This window comes from Achroia grisella, unplaced genomic scaffold, assembly GCF_030625045.1.
Source record: "Achroia grisella isolate CSIRO2021 unplaced genomic scaffold, CSIRO_AGI_Agris_v1 utg768, whole genome shotgun sequence".
NCBI classification, from domain to species: domain Eukaryota; kingdom Metazoa; phylum Arthropoda; class Insecta; order Lepidoptera; family Pyralidae; genus Achroia; species Achroia grisella.
The window spans coordinates 63,507-84,511 of record NW_026713015.1 but is presented as its reverse complement, the minus strand read 5'-3'; the positions used below and the strand labels follow the sequence as shown (position 1 = coordinate 84,511).

Below are 21,005 nucleotides of genomic sequence, written 5' to 3'. Positions count from 1 at the left end.
GCTTCGCTTCTTTACTACTTTATTTTTTTTTGTCATTGTAATAGCAAACAAGCTGATGGCCCGCCTGATGGTAAGTGGTAACCGTCGTCTATATACATGAACAGCCTTACGGACATTACGTCATCATGTAACGCCCTTAGTATCCTTAATACATCGTCAATTTGAAGGACTACGAGGTTCGATCTCCATACACTGTGATTTCACTGGCCATATCTCTCAACAAACTGCCTATAAATTTATATTCTCCTGGTACTTATAATGTAGCTTCGCTTCTTTACTACTTTATTTTTTTTGTCATTGTAATAGCAAACAAGCTAACGGCTCGCCTGATGGTAAGTGGTAACCGTCGTCTATATACGTGAGCAGCACTCCGGACATTACGTCATCATCTGTAGCACGTAGTTCCCTTAATACGTCGCCAGTCTGAAGGACTACAAGGTCCAGTCTCCATACACTGTGATTTCACTGGCCATATCTCTCAACAAACTGCCTATAAATTTATGTTCTCCTGGTACTTATAATGTAGCTTCGCTTCTTTAGTATTTATTCAATTTTTTTTGTCATTGTAATAGCAAACAAGCTAACGTCCCGCCTGATGGTAAGTGGTAACGGTCACCTACATACATGAACAGCACTCCGGACATTACGTCATCATCTGTAGTCGACAGTCTGAGGGACTACAAGGTCCGGTCTCCATACCCTGAAATTTCACTGGCCATATCTCTCAACAAACTGCCTATAAAATCTCTAAAATCTTTAAATAACCAACCTGTAAGTGAATATTCATCTGTTCCGCATCCCATGTTGATGTCATTCTCATCACTGATTGATCTGAAACAATTGGAGTCTAGTAATTCTTTAATATAAGAAAATATCTTCTATTTTCGGACTACTCTAATGGTATTGTCCGCAGCTGGCCTTTACAGCTTCACCGGACGATAGGGGGCGAGTGCAGATGGCACTCCAAACCAAAGGAAGGACATATGGACAGTGGCGTAGTTAGGAAACCAAGGGCCCTGGGGTAAATCGAAAAATGGGGGCCCTACATTACAGTTTTATTAAAACACACATATCGTTATCCGTCAAAATGACAACACTGCCAACCCACTGAAAGAATTTATTTTTTTATTTCAAAGGTATAACTTTCGAATTTCTCTCAAGTGAGTTGCCATGATTAAAGTCGGGTTACAATCTGTCATATTTATTTTGAAAATTGGAGAAATTATCAGTTCAGTTCATTCGAGATTTTCTGGTAAGGGTTCGAGGGTCCCCTGAGCTTGAGGGCCCCGGGGCACTACACCGACTAGACCCTAGGTCGCCACTGCTTATGGAACGGCTGAAGGCCAACTCCCGCTTTACGAACCTTCAAGAAAAGAGCTTATTACCACTTACCACTTGCATTACCCCTGGTGTTACAGATGCTCATAGGTGGCGGTAATCACTTACGATCAGGTGAGCCGTAAGCTCGTTTGGTATAAAAATGTATATATTGTTTATGGTATAAAAAAAACATCAATCGTATGATAACGTGATGTCCGTACTGTTCATGAACATAGACGACGGTTACCACTTACCATCAGGTGGAGCTTCAGCTTGTTTGCCAAATGAGAAAAAAAAATAAGAGAAACTACATTAATAGTACCAGGAGAACATGAATTTATAGGCAGTTTGTTGAGAGATATGGCAGTGAAATAACATTGTATGGAACCGGACCTATAATGCTTCAGATTGGCAACACATTACGGATACTACGGCTTCCGATGATAACGTAATGGCCGTAGTGCTGTTCATGTATATAGGCGACGGTTACCACTTACCATCAGGCGGTCCGTAAGCTTGTTTGCTATTACAATGAAAAAAAGTACTAAAGAAGCAAAACTACATTAAAAGTACCAGGAGAACATAAATTTATAGGCAGTTCGTTGAGAGATATGTCCAGTGAAATTAGAGTGTCTGGAGACAGGACCTCGTAGTTCTTCAATATGGCAAACGCATGCAGAATATGTCACATGATGACATAATATCCGTAATGCTGTTCACGTACATACTTAGTTGACGGTCACCACCTACCATCAGGTAGGACATTAGCTTGCTTGCCATTAAAATAACAAAAAAAAAGTACTAAATAAGCAAAACTACATTAAAAGTACCAGGAGAACATGAATTTATAGACGGTTTGTTGAATACTACGAGATCATATGATAACGTGATGTCCGTAGTGCTGTTCATGCATACAGGCGACGGTTACCACTTACCGTCAGTTTGTTCATCAGTCGTATATAAATAAATAACATACCCAAGTACAAACTGTTCTGGTCCCAAACATCTCAGTCTCACTTCTTCATATAAACACTTCGTTATTTGCTCTCCTTCTGTGCCAGAAGTTATTTCTTTTAACTTACGCACTGTGTCCTGAAAACTGAAACAATATTCAGAATTATAATAATCTCAGGACAATTCACACAGCGCCATTTAGTCCCAAGTTAAGCTAGCTAAAGCTTGTGTTATGGGTACTAGATAACTGATACAAATACATATATTTTTTTCATAAATACATATTATACATAGAAAACACCTAGACAGATACAAACAATCATACTGACGAATACAAATGTTTGTGCCGTGCGAGGAATCGAACCCGCAACCATCGGAAGTTTTTTTTTTTTCGGACTACTCTAATGCTGTTGGCCGCAGCTGGCCTTTACAGCTTCACCGGACGTTAGGGGCGAGTGCAGATGGCACTCCAAACCAAAGGAAGGACTTATGGAGCGGCTGAAGGCCAACTCCTGCCTGACGGATACGACTTTAGTCTGAGAGCACCACTATGGGTTCAAACCTCGGCTCAGGCCGTCGTAATTTCGATTCCCGTTTGAATTGGACGGGGGATCGATCGGAGGGGAAAACCATCGGAAGTAAGGCGGTATGCTATTTATATCAGTGGTCTAGTAACAATAACACAAGCTCCGCTTAGCTTGAACTAGATGGCGCTTTGTGAATTGTCCACGGAAATTATTATTATTATTTAAATAAATAAATCAAAATATACAGTCGACTTGATATCCTCTTCCGTTTGTTTGCTCTTCTGGTTCCATTTTCTATTTAAAAATATGCGAATTAATTGAGTAAATTCTTACCTATCACTTTTGCAGTTGTCTATGGTCACTCGAGCAAGTTGGATCAACATAGGCGTGACGTCACACGGCGGTAGTGCCAACATAACGGCGAGTTGTTCAGCCACGTCTTCGTACAAGCTGTCTCTATGACCCAGCGCTTTGAATATTTCAACAGTTAATATTTGTTGCACCATTGTATTTGTCTGAAATATAGAGTAAAATACATAATAATAATAATAAAACTCTTTATTTGTGCATAAAATTTTTTTTTTCTTTTTTTGTGCATAAAAAACAAATAATTACAAAAAGGAAATTAAAAAAAGAAGGATATGCAGCAGGGGGTTCTTCCGCAGGCCCATTTGGGCCGCCGGGTACGGGCCTCGAGCATATGCCCATCACCCGGGCAAACTGCTGGGGTGGACCACCCCAACATCAAATTCAAATTCAAAAAATCATTTATTCATGTAGGACATTTTAGCCGCTTATGAATGTCAAATTTTTACATTCTAAATTTTAGTTTTTTCTCCCTACCGTCCAGTTTGGTATATAGATCCAATTGAGAAGAACTGGCAAGAAACTCAATTGAATTACTTCTTTTTTAAAGCCAGTTTATTTACAATGTATATTTATATAGGTGTCTCTGTCTAACATTGAATGAAAATTCAGTGCATGAACAACTATTGCCATGCACGCTCGTCATTCAAGTAATCGTTTAGTGAGTAATAGGCTTTGCTCAGTAAATATGATTTAACAGATGTTGTATAAATTGTAATAAGTATTGGCCGTAACAGTTTACAGTATGAAATACTAGATGGCGCTGTGTCAATTCTAAAACGCGCTATAGTTTCGTTTTGATCATTACATGTATTCGTTGTAATGCAAAAATTAAATTGTCAATTAACCTTAGTACGTCTTTTATTTGTATAATACTTCTAGAGTGTTAAACATTGTGGTCCTTATCGAAGCCGGAAGTAAAGTTCAATTTTGAGTGGCTGGCAAGTTTTTGTGTTCGAGTACCGACCCAGTGGTGGATTGCCGTTTATGGTGCGTGGTGTCGCCGGTCTACGAGTGCATCGAGAGCGCCTGTCGGATATATCCGATAGGGGGCGCTGTAGCAGCCGGGAGAGAAACCACCAAGGAAAGTGAAGTTAAAGTGTGAGTGAGTGCCATAATAGTGAGAAAATAAAAAATTGTAAGTACTTTGAAATTATTAACTTAGAAAAATTTCCAATAAAAGTAGTGAAATTGGACTTAGAATAATTCGAGAAAAAGTGAACATACGGGGAATCCATGCCGGTTTTCAATCAGAGTTAATACAGTTTCAAACACTTAGAAAAATAATTGATATTTTGAACTTAGAAAATTAACGCAAAATTACTCAATCTACTGGACATAGAAGAATTTGTGCATCAGTGCTATTATAGACTTTAAATAGTTTTAGATAAGTATAATAGTTAAATAAAAATATTGTTTTTATTTCAAAGTTTGTTTATAAATTAATAGGTGTTTCAATAGAATATTTCGGTTGTTTATTCATTGTATTGGTGAGAGTTGGTAAACTTTGTTTCTTTATTATTTCTAAAATTGTATTCTTTTATAATGGAGTCGTTAATTAATATACAGGATGATATTAAAACTAAAATTGTGAAAGCCAGAAGTAATTTTAAAAAATCGCCTAAGGAACGTTTAACACAGGCTTATATCGAAACTAGGTTGGAAAATTTAGAAAGATCTTGGCTACAATTTACCAACACTCATTCAAAAATTATTAGTGACATACCTAAGTCTGAAATTGCAAAGTCTTCTTATACTCAAACTGATATGTATGAGCAAACTGAAGAGACTTATATAGATTATAAGACTGAATTAAAGGGGTCATTAACAAAATATTTAACTAGTACCGATACAGTGTTAAGTAAAGAAAAGGAAAGTCAGTCTCTCACAGTAAAATTATCTAGAATTTCCATTCCTGTATTCTCAGGACAATATTTAGAGTGGGTTAGTTTCAGAGATTTGTTTCTGTCTTTGGTACATAACAATAAGACGTTAGACGATGTACAACGTTTACATTATTTAAAAAGCCATCTCTCTGGAGAACCAGAACAATTACTACGTCACGTTCCTATCACACAGAGTAATTATAAAGTATGTTGGGATCTTATTGAGAAACGTTACAACAACAAAAGGTATCTTGCTAATTGTATTTTAAAGAGGTTCATGAGTCAAAAAAATGTAACGTCAGAGTCATCTACTGGTCTAAAAGAGCTTTTGGATACAACAAATGAGTGTATAAATGCATTAATAAATTTAGGCATTAATGTAACTTCGTGGGATATCATTGTAATTTATATAGTTAGTTTAAAATTGGATACTGAAACTAGAAAATTATGGGAAGTAAAAATTAGTGAAACTGGTGATGACTTACCTTCTCTAACACAATTTAAAAGTTTTCTTGAGAGTAGATTTAGATCATTAGAATTTTTAGATAACAGATCTGTAAAAGTAAATTATTCTAATCGCACTCAATATAATACAAAATCACTTCATGTAACTACAGTATTTTCATGTGCTTATTGTAATGAAAACCATAAGATTTACAAATGTAAAAAATTTGCAAAAGCAGACATAGACACGCGGCGTAATTTTGCTCAAACCAACAGTTTATGTTATAATTGTCTAGGTTCTAAGCATTCGGTTTACTCATGCCAACAAACCACTCGTTGTAAAATATGTAAGAAAAGACATCATTCATTACTACATCCTAGAAGTATAGTACAATCAGCCGATAATGAAGTAGGTAGTGATCAATCGGCTAATAGTAATGTCGTCGTACCAACGACATCAGCTACACAAGACGAAGCTAGAAATGTCGTAGCATGTTTTTCTAGGGTTGACACCCAAGTGTTATTGGCCACCGCTTTAGTTAAAATTGTTTCAAAGACTGGAAAGAATATCACCCTCAGGTCGTTGTTAGACCAAGGTTCGCAGGCTTCATTTATTACTGAAGCAGCAGTTCAGCTTCTTGGGTTAAAGAAATATTCAAGCAGAAGTCAAATATCAGGGCTAGGAAGTGATCAGGCGGGTTCTTTAACCTCTAAGTCTGTAGTGTTTTTAAAAATTCAATCACTCCATGACCCCAACTTTGTTGTTGATGTAAAGGCTCATGTTTTAAAGAAGCTAACTACTTTTCTTCCAGAACGAAAGGTTGTCTTACCAGTATTAACAGAACTGTCTAAATCAGATTTAGCAGATCCTACGTACACCACTCCCAACAAGATTGACTTGTTATTGGGTGCTAAAGTTTATGGAATGATCTTGGAAGAGGGTCTTATTAGGGGATCATCTCAATCATTAGTTGCTCAAAAAACCAAGTTAGGTTGGATATTGTCAGGAGAGATAGAATCTTCTGGTAACAATGAGAAAGAGTGTTGTTACTCAATTGTTAGTTTGCATTCTCATTGTAATGAAAACGAACTCCTACGTAAATTTTGGGAGTTAGAATCAGACAATTCCAATCTGAATCGTAAACATCTCACGCCTGAAGAGCAGAGATGTGAGGAACTGTTCGTCGCCACTACCAAACGAGATTCATTCGGTAGGTATGTTGTCAAATTACCATTTCGTGATCAAAATCCAACTTGTATGTATGGTAATTCTCGAGATATAGCAGCTCGTAGGTTTTATTTGTTAGAAAAGAGATTATTAAAAAATCCTAAGTTAAAAATGGATTATTCAAATGTCATAAAGGACTATTTAGGTTTGGGTCATATGGAGCTGGTACCTGATGATGAACGTGATAACAAAAACGCTGTTTATTTGCCACATCATCCCGTCATCAGAGAAGATAAAAGTACTACTCAAACACGCGTTGTGTTTGATGCTTCGTGCAAAGATTGCAACGGTGTATCCTTGAACGATGATCTAATGGTTGGTCCGACTCTTCAGTCCGATCTGAGACATCTTATCATGCGCTGGCGATTGTATCCTATATGTCTAGTGGCAGACATAACTAAAATGTATAGACAGGTGAAGGTTTTTCCTGAAGATACAAACTTTCAGCGTATCTTGTGGCGTAATCCAGATAATCAAAAAGATGACTTACAACATTATAGGTAGTGTTGGTAAGGGAGGACGATTTACCACCTGCTAAATGGTTGTTTGGTATAATAATTGATAAACATGAAGGTTTGGACAAGATTACACGCGTTGTTAGTCTTAAATGTAAGGGTAATATTATTAAAAGACCATTATCTAAGATATGTTTACTGCCTGTAACAGAATAAGTTCATTTGCAATGGCAGTCTATTTTCTAAGTAAATCTGTCAATTTGTCAGAATTTGTTATTGTTTAATTAAGCTTAAAGTAATTTTGTTAAGTATGTTAATTTCTACTCATGTTTTGTAATATTTTTATAGCATTTTTGTTTGTCTATTCGCTCACCTTTAATATTGTTGATTTTGTATGTTAATTTTATTTTTTTTTGTAGTGATGAACAACTAAAGTACTGTAGTTGTCCATGGTGGGCGGTATGTATAAATTGTAATAAGTATTGGCCGTAACAGTTTACAGTATGAAATACTAGATGGCGCTGTGTCAATTCTAAAACGCGCTATAGTTTCGTTTTGATCATTACATGTATTCGTTGTAATGCAAAAATTAAATTGTCAATTAACCTTGGTACGTCTTTTATTTGTATAATACTTCTAGAGTGTTAAACAGATGTTTTGAATTTATTTAAGGGTAATTCCAATATATCCTTTGGTATCTTATTGTAAATTTTTATACCTATTCCCATAAAAGACCTATTAACTTTTTCTAAACGATACTTGGAGACAGCAAGTTTGTCTTTAAATCTAGTATTAATATTATGAATATTGCTGTTTTTTGGAAATGAGTCTAGATTTTTATGAACATATAGGATATTTGAATATATAAATTGAGAAGCAACGGTGAGCAAGCGTCGTTCGTTTACGTCGTTAGTTGTCGAGGCCGGCTACTATTATGTAACCAGCTGAGGGAGTGATGTGGCATGTAGGGGAATTTAGTGTCGCTCGTCGACTTTGGACGCCGCTTGCCGCGAATGACGTGTTTCCACGATGGAGAGAAGGTCGCGAGATGCGACCGGTGGAAGCGCGTAGAGTGGGGCGAGTACGCGAAAGTATGCTTCGCGCCCACAGTCCACGCGCGGGAACATCGCGTGCGTCGCCGGGCGACAATAAGGATATACTTTCCATACTTTCGGGTCGTCCGCTGGTCCTTTTGTGGACCACTGGGTACGGACCCCGAGCTTGCGCTCCTTGCCCGGGCATTCTGCTGAGGTGAACCACCCTAATAAGGATATGCAAACAAAAGGCGGCCTCATCGCTTAAAGCAATCTCTTACAGACAACCAGGGAGATAGAAGCATTGGGTAAGGGACCTAACTTTCCTTTTACTATATGACGGCGCACTATAAAAAGTTAGATATATGAATACTAAATACATATACATACAAATACTATAAATATATATATACATACATAAGTTTCGTTTCTTTGTTTGCTCTCCGCACCTCTCCTCACTCCCATATTGTCATCATTCTCTCTCTCTCACACCATCCTTCTGTCTCATTCACACATACTCCATTGTATGTATCTTTCATTACTACATCTATACTAATATTATAAAACTGAAGAGTTTGTTTGTTTGTTTGAACACCCTAATCTCAGGAACTACTGGTTCGAATTGAAAAATTATTTTTATATTGGATAGTCCATTTGTCGAGGAAGGCTTTAAGCTATATAACATTACACTACGACCAATAGGAGCGAGACATCAGTGAAAAATGTTGTAAAAACGGGGAAAATTATTCATATTTAAGGCCTTCCATTGTGTGCGCTGTGTAAACGGTTCACATTACTAAAAAAATATGTATGAAAGAATCTAAAAAAAATGTCCGCGACGGTAGTTACCATGGCGTAACGCCTGGTAAATTGCTGTGCGTGGCACAATAAGCTGACACCGCTACCGGGAACAGCAAATTACCACGAATACTGCCACCTAACATCAATTATTAATTGTTACATTTTTACAGTAGTCTTGTTCGATCATTCGATATAATTATACATTTTGTACTTTAATAATTTCATTGTTTTAATTAAATAAAATATATTTTTAAAAGGCAAATATCGCCCGCCGTAACATAAGTCAGTACCTATATATATATATATATATATATACACCAGGGTTGCTAGTAATTTATATTTGTGCATACATTTATTAATATATTTTTATCAACTGGCAATTAAAATTGTTGTCTGTGATTCTCTGTTTAGTCTCTGGTTTATAAAGTTTGTAATAAGGCCCCTTATCATATGTAATTTTTGTCAACAAAATTGTCAGATATTTGTCGTTTTGTAAGAGTTAAAAATTAAAATTAATACTAAGCCAAAATCAAAACCCCAACATCACCAAAACCAAATCAAGTCATATCAAAAATATTTTTTTTATGTTATAGTACAATTTCATTAAGTTCAGTGGTTTTTGCGTGAAAGAGTAACAAACATCCATCCATACATACAAAGTTTCTCGTTTATAATATTAGTAACACATACCTCTGCAAATTTCAGTAGCGTAGTCAATATGCTGTCTATGGTAATTTGTACGTCTATGCCCGAGTCGATAGGAGCTGCAATAAAAAAAAAACAATTACTATAACTCACCATAAACAAAATATATACTACTTAATTATTCAATACTAGCTACTCGCCCCGGCTTCGCACGAGTACATGTATTATACATATAAAACAATCACTCTATTTATTAAAAAAAACCGCTTCAAAATCCGTTGCGTAGTTTTAAAGATTTAAGCATACATAGGGATAGACAGCGACAGCGACTTTGTTTTATAGTATGTAATGATGATGATCAGCTATTGGGAGAAAGGTGATTATCAGTAATGTGGATTGATGACCCTGTTGCTAGCAATGTACCATGTCAGGTTGACCTCCACGTGGTTCCCCCTGGAACCACCCATCGTTATAAATTCTTGGTGAATTTACTATGATGTGCTAACAGACCTGACCTCATGTCCATCCTATCATCCTCCACTTGTGCATCAGTACATTATTATTTAGATATGGGACACAGATACACCTAGATACATCAAAATAATAATTGCATTTAATAATGTCTAGTAAGACAAATTCAATATTGTGTACTAAGCACTGCTGTGTCTAAACTGTGTCACCCCACCTTACATTTTCCTATTGTCATTTAGTATATAAGATCATTATTTCTATGTACATATTGTCAGTTTATTATCATCTGTAATATACATCGTCTCGATCAGCAACATAGTATAATTTACCCGCAACATTATAGAATATCAGCTGTTGACGCGACTATGTCCGTGGAATAGCGACCTTCATCAAATAAAGAAAAAATATTTAATAACCCAAAAATACTAAATAAAAATATTCATCGTGCAAAATTACAGTGTACTACGTATTAAGGATACTACCGTCGTCACGTGATAACGTGATGTCACGTGATAACGTGATGTCCGTAGTGCTGTTCATGTATATGAACGACGGTAACCACTTACCATCAGGCGGGACACTAGCTTGTTTGACATTACAATAAAAAAGAAGAAAGGAGCAAAGAATCGCTTCTTTTAACTACCTAAAAGTACCAGGAGAGCATGAATTTATAGGCAGTTTGTTGAGAGATATGGCCAGTGAAATTACAGTGTATGGAGACATGATCTCATAGTCCTTCAGATTGGCAACGGCTACTCGGCACATGATAACGTGATGTTCGTAGTGCTGCTCATGTATATAGACGACGGTAACCACTTACCATCAGGCGGGACACCAGCTTGTTTGACATTACAATAAAAAAGAAGAAAGGAGCAAAGAATAACTACCTAAAAGTGAGAACATGAATTTATAGGCAGTTTGTTGAGAGATATGGTCAGTAAAATTACAGTGTATGGAGACGTGATCTCATAGTCCTTCAGATTGGCAACGGATACTCGGCACATGATAACGTGATGTTCGTAGTGCTGCTCATGTATATAGACGACGGTAACCACTTACCATCAGGCGGGACACCAGCTTGTTTGACATTACAATAAAAAAGAAGAAAGGAGCAAAGAATCGCTTCTTTTAACTACCTAAAAGTGAGAACATGAATTTATAGGCAGTTTGTTGAGAGATATGGTCAGTAAAATTACAGTGTATGGAGACGTGATCTCATAGTCCTTCAGATTGGTAACGTATTAAGGATACTCGTCACATGATAACGTGATGTCTGCAGTGCTGCTCATGTATATAGACGATGTTTACCACTTACCATCAGGCGAGCCGTCAGCTTATTTTCTATTAACAATGACAAAAAAAAAAGTACTAAAGAAACGAAACTACATTAGAAGTACCAGGAGAACATGAATTTATAGGCAGTTTGTTGAGAGATATGGCCAGTAAAATTACAGTGTATGGAGACGTGATCTCATAGTCCTTCAGATTGGTAACGTATTAAGGATACTCGTCACATGATAACGTGATGTCTGCAGTGCTGCTCATGTATATAGACGATGTTTACCACTTACCATCAGGCGAGCCGTCAGCTTATTTTCTATTAACAATGACAAAAAAAAAGTACTAAAGAAACGAAACTACATTAGAAGTACCAGGAGAACATGAATTTATAGGCAGTTTGTTGAGAGATATGGCCAGTAAAATTACAGTGTATGGAGACGTGATCTCATAGTCCTTCAGATTGGTAACGTATTAAGGATACTCGTCACATGATAACGTGATGTCTGCAGTGCTGCTCATGTATATTAGACGATGTTTACCACTTACCATCAGGCGGTCCGTCAGCTTATTTTCTATTAACAATGACAAAAAAAAGTACTAAAGAAACGAAACTACATTAGAAGTACCAGGAGAACATGAATTTATAGGCAGTTTGTTGAGAGATATGGCCAGTAAAATTACAGTGTATGGAGACGTGATCTCATAGTCCTTCAGATTGGCAACGGATACTCGGCACATGATAACGTGATGTTCGTAGTGCTGCACATGTATATATACGACGGTTACCACTTACCATCAGGCGGTCCGTCAGCTTGTTTGCTATTAATACAATGATAAAAAAAAGTTGTAAAGAAACGAAACTACATACATTAAAAGTACCAGGAGAACATGGATTTATAGGCAGTTTGTTGAGAGATATGGCAAGCGGAATTACTGTGTAGTACGTATTAAGGATACTACGGGCGTCACATGATGATAACCTGATGTCTATAGTACTGCTCATGTATATAAGCGACGGTTACCACTTACCATCAGGTGGGCCGTCAGCTTGTTTGCCATAATATAACAAAAAAAAAGTACTAAAGAAACGAAACTACATTAGCAGTACCAGGAGAACATAAATTAATAGACAGTGTTGTGACATACCTATCGTCAGTGAAATTACGGTGTATTACGTACATATTAAAGAAGCTACGGGCGTCACATGATAATGTGAACAGGTAGGCAGTAAGCTTCTTTGTTATTCTAATATCATAAAAAAAATCAGAGACTTATATTTAAGGACACAAACATCCAAAAATCATCATCATCATCATCATCGAAACATCAAATTATCATCCACCTGTTTATGTTTATATCGATTTTTCTTTTTTATCTCAACTCCTTTATTTATATCTTAGGAATGATAATGAAATAGAAATAGAAATAATTTTTATTCAAATAAACTTAATATAAGTACTTTTGAATAGTCAAGTTTTTCGATTCTACCGCTCATTCGGAATGCTGACTCATCACAAGAAGAATAAGCAAGAAACTTGTGTATTTCTCTTTTAAATAAATATTAATTTGCTTATATTTAATTAAAAACAAGGATTAGGCATGCGACAATCAACATACAAACCGCTACGCACTTAATCTCTGTTCAATCAGATAACATTGTCAGCGCTATGAATTTTAAGTTAGATATTTTCTACAAAAAAATTATTATCATTTATAAATTCTTCAATTTTATAATAAGGTTTTTTACAAAGAAAATATTTTATAACATATTTGAATTTTTTCTGGCAAATTGAGTACAGACTCTGGCAGTTTGTTGTAAAACCTTACGCAATTTCCATAAAACAAATTACTAACTTTCGTCAAACGGCACTTACTTTCGGCAAACGGATAATACTTGTTATATATGTATACCTTTATTTTTTTTAGTTCGCCTGGTATATCCGGAGGTGCGGTAGGACCGGAAGGTGCCTTGGTACGTAGCACTCTTCATCATCACCTTAGATGATGCAGTTCTGATCATGTCATCATCACCCCTATAAAGAATAGTCCATAAAATATACAAATAATACATTTACCCCTTTTCACTAAATGCATATGAAAGTATATACGATAGCACATAAAAAAAAAATATTTTTGTCTGTCCGTCTGCTTGTAAATCTCTGAAATGGATAGACGGATTTTGACGGAACTTTCACTAGATGGCTAATGCTGCAAGGAGTAATTTAGGCCTCTTAAAATATAAGCCTAAAATATCCTAAATAATAATACCAAAAACTTGACGTAGGGACTCGTCTGATCTAATCATGACACTTCAACACATAAAATTTTCCGAAATTTCATATCCATAATGTAAAGAAGCACTAATAAACGATGACTTAGGCTTTGAAGCCGGCAAGGGAAACCCCAAGTAGCGCCCGTGACTTGTGACACGGGTGTAGGTTTAAAAGGCCCTTTTAGAATGCATTAACACTCACCTTCACTACTTGCAGCTTCCCCCCAGGTCCAACTAAGACCGGGATAAACCCATTTCTAATACAATTCACTTTAGTATCCAAAATACAACCGGCACGCTCTGCGTTCGTCGACTGAATGCCGCGACTCACGCAACGAAAGAGGATTATTCAACTACCGACCTCCATATTTATAGACCAAAGTCAGTGTAGTAGGTCGGACTATAAATACTAGATGGCGCTATTTACAATATTTGTAATAATCTTTACATTGGGTACTTCATTAGTACTAAACACAAACTACCTTCTTTTAATATCTTTTTAAAATATCGGATTTTTTCTACAATATTGATGTGAACTCTAACAATAATATCGTTGATTTTTTATTTTATTGCTCGCTATATGCTCGCTTGAACACGTTAATATATGAAAGTACCGATCAGATTTTAATTCCAGAGGTGCATCTCTCAACTTGGCTGCTAGGAACCGGCGACTGCTTCTCAATTCTCTGAACAGCATCTCCAGGAGTGGGATCTTCGGAGACAACTGATGATGCTCCGCGAGGGGCATGTACAAACATAGTAGAATACTCTCGGCCAGTCTGTAATAATGACATATATAGACAAAACGTCAGCACACTTGACAGTTGCTGTTCAAGTATTACGTAAGCAGATTTATTAAAATTACCCCCCTTTGCTTACTTTTGCTGACAAGGCTTGAGCTGTGCTTACTTTTGCTGACAAGGGGGGGGGGGGGGGGCATGTCAGCAAAAGTAAGCAAAGCTCTTAACCCCTCCCCCCACGCTTACGTAAACATTTTTCAATGAATGTATTGTTTTTTCAGCAAAAACAACGTGAGGGTTGCCATTCGTGTAAAAAAGTAAATAACTAATGATGACGTAATCATCATCTAGACTCCCCTACCCGCCATCTCATCCAAAATAAACAAAGCAAAGCCCCCACCCCCTCCCCCCAACCCCCATAGTGCTTACATAATTCTTGGACGACCCCATACGGCACAATAAATTTATGGAAAATTACTAGCTGACCCGCTCGTGTTAACGAATCAGGCTTATTTATAAAACATACCTAACACGCATATCGTCGCCGCACAGTCGGCTAACGACCTCGCGTGCGACGCTGTCCGTACTCGAGACACGTGACAGCACGGTGCGGGTGTACGGATCGCTGAGTCCAAGATTCAATATAGCACTTTGTCTCTTCTTGGACTTCTTTGCTGGTGGTGGCCCTTCATTTCTGTTTAGTAGATCTGTAATAAAATAATAATTAATGAAAATCTTTTTATAGTACAGTTACAGCCTCGGTAGTCTAGCGGTTTAGCACACCCTTTACTGTCGATGATCGCGGGTTCGCCACCATCACCACCACCCACCTAAGTGGTATAAAAAAATTACCTTCAAAAGCTTTCACCATCACCTCATACGCGGCCTGCTTCACCTTCACATCCGGGTGATGACAATATTCTGCAATTATCATCACCACCCGTCTCTTCATCCCATCATCCATCAAATGGAGGCCATTCTTCGCCACTCCCATAGCCTCTATATTGTCTGTGGTCAACAGCTCGTGTAGCTCTATGGTATCAAACATGGAGGTAATATGCTCGTCTGGTGACGATTTCCGAGATATATAATTGTATATTATCTGTAGACATCTTGTTTTTAATAGCTTTGGAACTTTTGGGGCTTGGTCTACGATGGTTCTGGAATAAAATAAGAACAATCACACTTTTGTAGTAGGACTAGTTCACTCGCGCAACTTCGTCTGCGTTTCATTTCTCAACCTTTTCCAATATTTTTCATTGCAGCTCCGCTCCTATTGGTCGTAGCGTAATGTTATATAGCTTAAAGTCTTCCTCGACAAATGAACTATCCAACACAAATATAATTTTTCAATTCAAACCAGTAGTTTCTGAGATTAGCGCCTCCAAACTAACCAACAAACTCTTCAGTTTTATAATATTAATAATGTGTGTGTGAATGAGACAGAAGGATGGTGTGAAAGAGAGAGAATGATGCAGTATGAAGTGGAGGAGAGGTGCGGAGGGAGAGCGGAGAGTTAGTCGAAGTTCAGACTTGAGTTATAAATAAATAACTCTGGACAATTAACACAGCGCCATCTAGTCCCACGGTAAGCAGAGCTTGTGTTATGGGTACTAGACAACTGATATAAATACATCACGGGCGATACATGATAACGTGATGTACCCAGTGCTGTCCCCCTCCCCCAAATACCTGAATTGTCTTTCATCACATATTCCCGGATAACCCTGTTGAGCATAATACAGTATCTTCACATATGCGTCTATATTCTGTCTCGATCTCTCCAATATCTTTTTGAACTGCCGCATAGCTTCCGCCTTGTCGCTCTCAAGCGTGACCGCCAAACCGAACAGCTCCGCCATCTTGTGCTCTTGGATCCAATATTTGTCGTACTTAACCAACGTTGGCACCAACTCGGGTATATGTATTTTGTGTGTAGTTATTCTTTTGAGAATCGATAGTGATACCTTATTTTGGTGGTTGGGAGAACCTGTAATTATTAAATAATAATAAACACCCTGTATAATTCACACAGCGCCATCTATACCCATAGTAACGTAAAACATTGCTACAATTAAAGAAAAAATCCTTTTACCATTGGGGCCGTTCAAGTATTACGTAAGCACTATAGGGGGGCGGGGGGTCTTTTTTTGCTTATTTTGGATGACATGGGGGTGGGGGAGTCTGTATGATGATTACGTCATCGGTCGTAATTTACTTTTTTACACGAATGGCAACCCTCACATTGTCTTTGCTAAAAAAACAATACATTAATTGAGAGATGTTTACGTAAGCATGGGTGGAGGGGGTAAGAGCTTTGCTTACTTTTGCTGACAACGGGGGATGGGGGGTAAATAATTGTGATAAATCTGCTTACGTAATACTTGAACAGCCCCATTTATAGTTTACTAGCTGTGCCCGCTACTTCGTCCGCGTTCCATAGTAACCTTGGTATATTTATTTATATTTAATCAACAGCTTAAAAGAAAGTTTGTAGCTTCTAGCTTTAAAAAATGATGATATTTCCATACAAACTGTAATCTCCCCTTTCAACCCCTTACAACCTATATTTGCATTAAAAAGTAGCTATGTCCTTTCTCAGGGTCTAGACTATCTATGTACCAAATTTAATTTAAATGGGTTTAGTAGTTTTGACTTGAAAGCGAGACAGACAGACAGAGTTACTTTCACATTTATAATATTAGTAACGATTAACTGTATGTGTCTCAAAACATCCACTGAATAAGTCCGTGCTCAGCATAGTAGAATAGAATAGAAAATCATTTATTCAAATAAACTTCATTAAGGCATTTTTGAATAGTCATCTCAAAATCTTTAATCTACCGCTCATTCGGAAAGCTGTCTCATCACAAGAAGAACGAGCAAGAAACTTGTGTGTTGCTCTTGTAAATAATCATTGTAACTTTACATTTTTAAGTCGAAATGTGTGAATACAAACTACCAACTAGTACTAATTTATTAGGGTCAAATATAAATACACATTAAGATTAAATCACAGTGATTAGAACAGACCAGTCCGTACAAGCAGCAATCGTTCACGAGTATGACGTGAGTCAGCTGCTATTCTATTCACTTACCCGTAATATACTCCCCAAAGCATCTCCACGGCACCGTGACGTCACTACCATAGATCTCCAACAGTTTGTCTATCAGATCCAAGAGCAACCTCTCTTCTTTGTCTATGGTGGTATTGATCAGATACTCTATGGTTGTGTTGAGATGAGCAATCGACGATTCCGGTATTTCCGTTTCAGAACTATCGGTATTCTGACACCATTGTATTAGGGTGTGGAGCTGTTAAAAAAAAACATTTTGTTTATATTATTAGAACGGTAAACAAGCGGAAGAGCCTGATGGTAAGTGGTAACAGTTTGTAAAAAATATAAATGTAGATATTATATATAAAACTCTCGTGTCACAATGTTAGTTACCATACTGCTCCGAAACGGCTTGACCGGTTTTAATAAAATTTTCAAGCATATTTAGTAGGTCTGAGAATCGGCTACTATTTTTCATACCCCTGATAAGGTACCTATCACACCTAACATTTTTTTTTGAACGAATGAATGAATGATACTGTTTATTGTTCCACTCACAGAAAATACATTTACATACACAATTCTGTATAATATGACAAAAAACACAATAATAAACAAAACAAAGAGGTAACAACGGGCGGCCTTATAGCTAAAAAGCGATCACACATAATTTTGGACATTTTTTTATAATATTGCATTAAAAATACATACAACCCTAAATAATTACCCTTATACCACCAACCCCTATTTTATTAGTACTTAAATTTATGGCAAAACGTTTGTCGGGATATCTAGTAATATATACTTACTATATCTACGTGTAGTCCATTGAGCAGTCTTTTGCCTTGTTTCTCGTGCGGCGTGTCTGCTATAAGCTCGAGCAACGCCGGGCGCAGCACGCTAGCGTGTTGCGTAAGGTCATCTTTACAATTAATAATGACCTACAACAAATATACATAGTTTCAACCACATCTTGTATATGTTTTACCAGCTGTTCACGCGACTTCGTCCGCGTGGATTTTAACTTTATTTTTCTAAAATAAAGGTAGCCTAAGTAACTCCTTATTACATCAGCTACCTGCCAAAAAAAATCCCGTCAAAATCGGTACAGTCATTTCAGAGATTAGCCGCAACAAATAGACAGACAAAAATTTTACACACTGTATAAACAGACACACCTGTCTATTTGTAACATTGAAATAACCGTTTTTACTACATGCATATAAATATAAATACGGTACATATACCAAATACCATTTTAAAAAAAATTTGCCTGTCTGTCTGTTTGTTCCGGTTAATCTCTGAAATAGCTGGACCGATTTTGACGGGACTTTTTTGGCAGGTAGCTGATGTAATAAAGAGTAACTTAGGCTACTTTTATTTTAGAAAAATGTAGTTAAATTCCACGCGACGTTGCGTACAATTATTTATTTATTTATTCATTTATTTCAGGCAACTAGGCCCATATTATAAATACCTTATAGTCTAACATACATATAATATAATATTTAAAAACTAATACAATGATATTGTATGTGTGATCACGGCACTGAAGACGGCAATCTGCCACGGTAGCGCCGATACACCACACCTTTCGGCCAGTAGTCCTCTTTCATGTCCGTCATACTCGTGAACGGGTGCTGCTTGTAAGGACTGGTCTGCTCTAATCACTATGACTGATTTCTTCTTATTAATTGTTTAACCAGTTGGTTATGTATTCAATATTTTTTCTTTTTGAGTATTTAATTGAATTAGTGCTAATTGGTGGTTTGTATTCACACACTTAAACTTAAAAATGTAAAGTAATAATAAAATTATTTAAAAGAGCAACACGCAAGTTTCTTGCTCGTTCTTCTTGTGATGAGACAGCTTTCCGAACGACCTTTCAAAAGCCAGTAGTTTATTTGAATAAATGATTTTCCTCTTTCATGAAGGTGGGCAGCAAGTATTTACAATTAGTAGATCTAATAATAAATATCCTACCTGTGCTAATAGCCACTTCATATTAACGTGCAGTTCTCGTAATGCGCGCACCATCTCCCGCAGCCAATTGGTGTAACCCTGGGAGCACACGTGGGAGACCAGTGCAGTCAGCGTGGCCGAACACGGATGATCGCTGAGCTCGTTATCAATCAACTCCAGATCTTGTGTCACCACCTTGGACATTAGGTAAGAGAATCTACGTTCAAATGTGTTTATCTACGACGATCTCGGTGGTCTAGCCGTCTAGCACACCGCTTTACGTCCGATGGTTCGATTCCTCGCACGGCACAAACATTTGTATTTGTGATATAGTGATGCAAATCAGCACGTTCGATAGTAGATTGTGCCAGAATACATTTTGTATAACGACACGTAGGTCACGCAGTTGGTCATATATATAGTTTATGTAATTATTGTAAGCTAGAGTAATTCAAGATGTAACAGTTAATGCACAAGTTACACCCTACTGTGTGTGTTTACTCTCACCACCGCTCCTGTCATCACATATTCAAGAGTATGACTGTTTGTATCGGTCTGGGTGTTTTCTATGTATAATATGTATGTATTTACAAAATAAATATATCTATGTATTTGTATCAGTTGTCTAGTACCCATAACACAAGCTTTAGCTAGCTTAACGTGGGTCTAGATGGCGCTGTGTCCATTGTCCTGAGATTATTATTAATACTAGCTGACTCGCGCATTTCATTTCCCCACATTTCGCAATATTTTCCATTGCAGCACCACTCCTATTGGTGGTAGCGTATATAGCTATGTTATATAGCTTAAAGCCTTCCTCGACAAATGGACTATACAACACCAGTAGTTCCTGAGATTAGCGCCGGAACAGCTAGTATTCATATAAAAAGCTTATCGTTCATAAGCGGCTAAAATGTCCTACACGAATAAAATATTTTTAATTTAAAATATTTTCCATTGCGTGAAATCTATTCCAAACCATACATACACACCTGGGTATGCTCCTCATGCGAGATCAGGTCGTAGTTGAGGGGATCCTCGGATAATGTTCGCAGGAACATCCTCGTCCTAACGCTGCTTGTGCTCAAGTAGTCTCCACCCTGGGGTACTTCTATTGACACCGAGTGGCGAGTCTTACGCGGCTTCTGTTACACAAACAATAATTATTAAAAAAGGACAACTAACACAACGCCGTTGAGTCCCAAAAAAATAATTTAAAAAAAGCCAATCACAGAGCGCCATCTAGACATAAATAATTATTAAAATAAAGTCAATCACAGAGCGCCATCTAGGCATAAATAATAATTAAAAAAAAAAAAGCAATCACGGAGCGCCATCTAGGCATAAATAATTTAAAAAAAAAAAAGCAATCACAGAGCGCCATCTAGGTATAAATAATAATTATTAAAAAAAAAGGCAATCACGGAGCGCCATCTAGACATAAATAATTATTAAAATAAAGTCAATCACAGAGCGCCATCTAGGTATAAATAATAATTATTAAAAAAAAAGGCAATCACGGAGCGCCATCTAGGCGTAAATAATAATTATTAAAAAAAG

At 37.0% G+C, this 21,005-nt stretch overlaps 1 protein-coding gene across 1 annotated transcript in view; it reads right to left on the bottom strand.

Moving 5' to 3' along the window:
• Positions 1-21,005, bottom strand: part of LOC131850411 (uncharacterized) — a 69,566-nt gene that overhangs the window by 21,428 nt on the left and 27,133 nt on the right. Inside the window, exons 26-38 of the mRNA XM_059200623.1 lie at positions 20,438-20,590; positions 19,467-19,640; positions 18,293-18,424; positions 17,523-17,739; positions 16,117-16,414; positions 15,277-15,584; positions 14,951-15,131; positions 14,299-14,463; positions 13,324-13,445; positions 9,706-9,779; positions 3,135-3,316; positions 2,297-2,419; positions 770-831 (exon numbers count right to left, since the gene is read on the bottom strand). Of these exons, the coding sequence (XP_059056606.1) occupies positions 770-831; positions 2,297-2,419; positions 3,135-3,316; positions 9,706-9,779; positions 13,324-13,445; positions 14,299-14,463; positions 14,951-15,131; positions 15,277-15,584; positions 16,117-16,414; positions 17,523-17,739; positions 18,293-18,424; positions 19,467-19,640; positions 20,438-20,590 (2,191 nt within the window). The remainder of the gene's footprint in view (positions 1-769; positions 832-2,296; positions 2,420-3,134; positions 3,317-9,705; positions 9,780-13,323; positions 13,446-14,298; positions 14,464-14,950; positions 15,132-15,276; positions 15,585-16,116; positions 16,415-17,522; positions 17,740-18,292; positions 18,425-19,466; positions 19,641-20,437; positions 20,591-21,005) is intronic.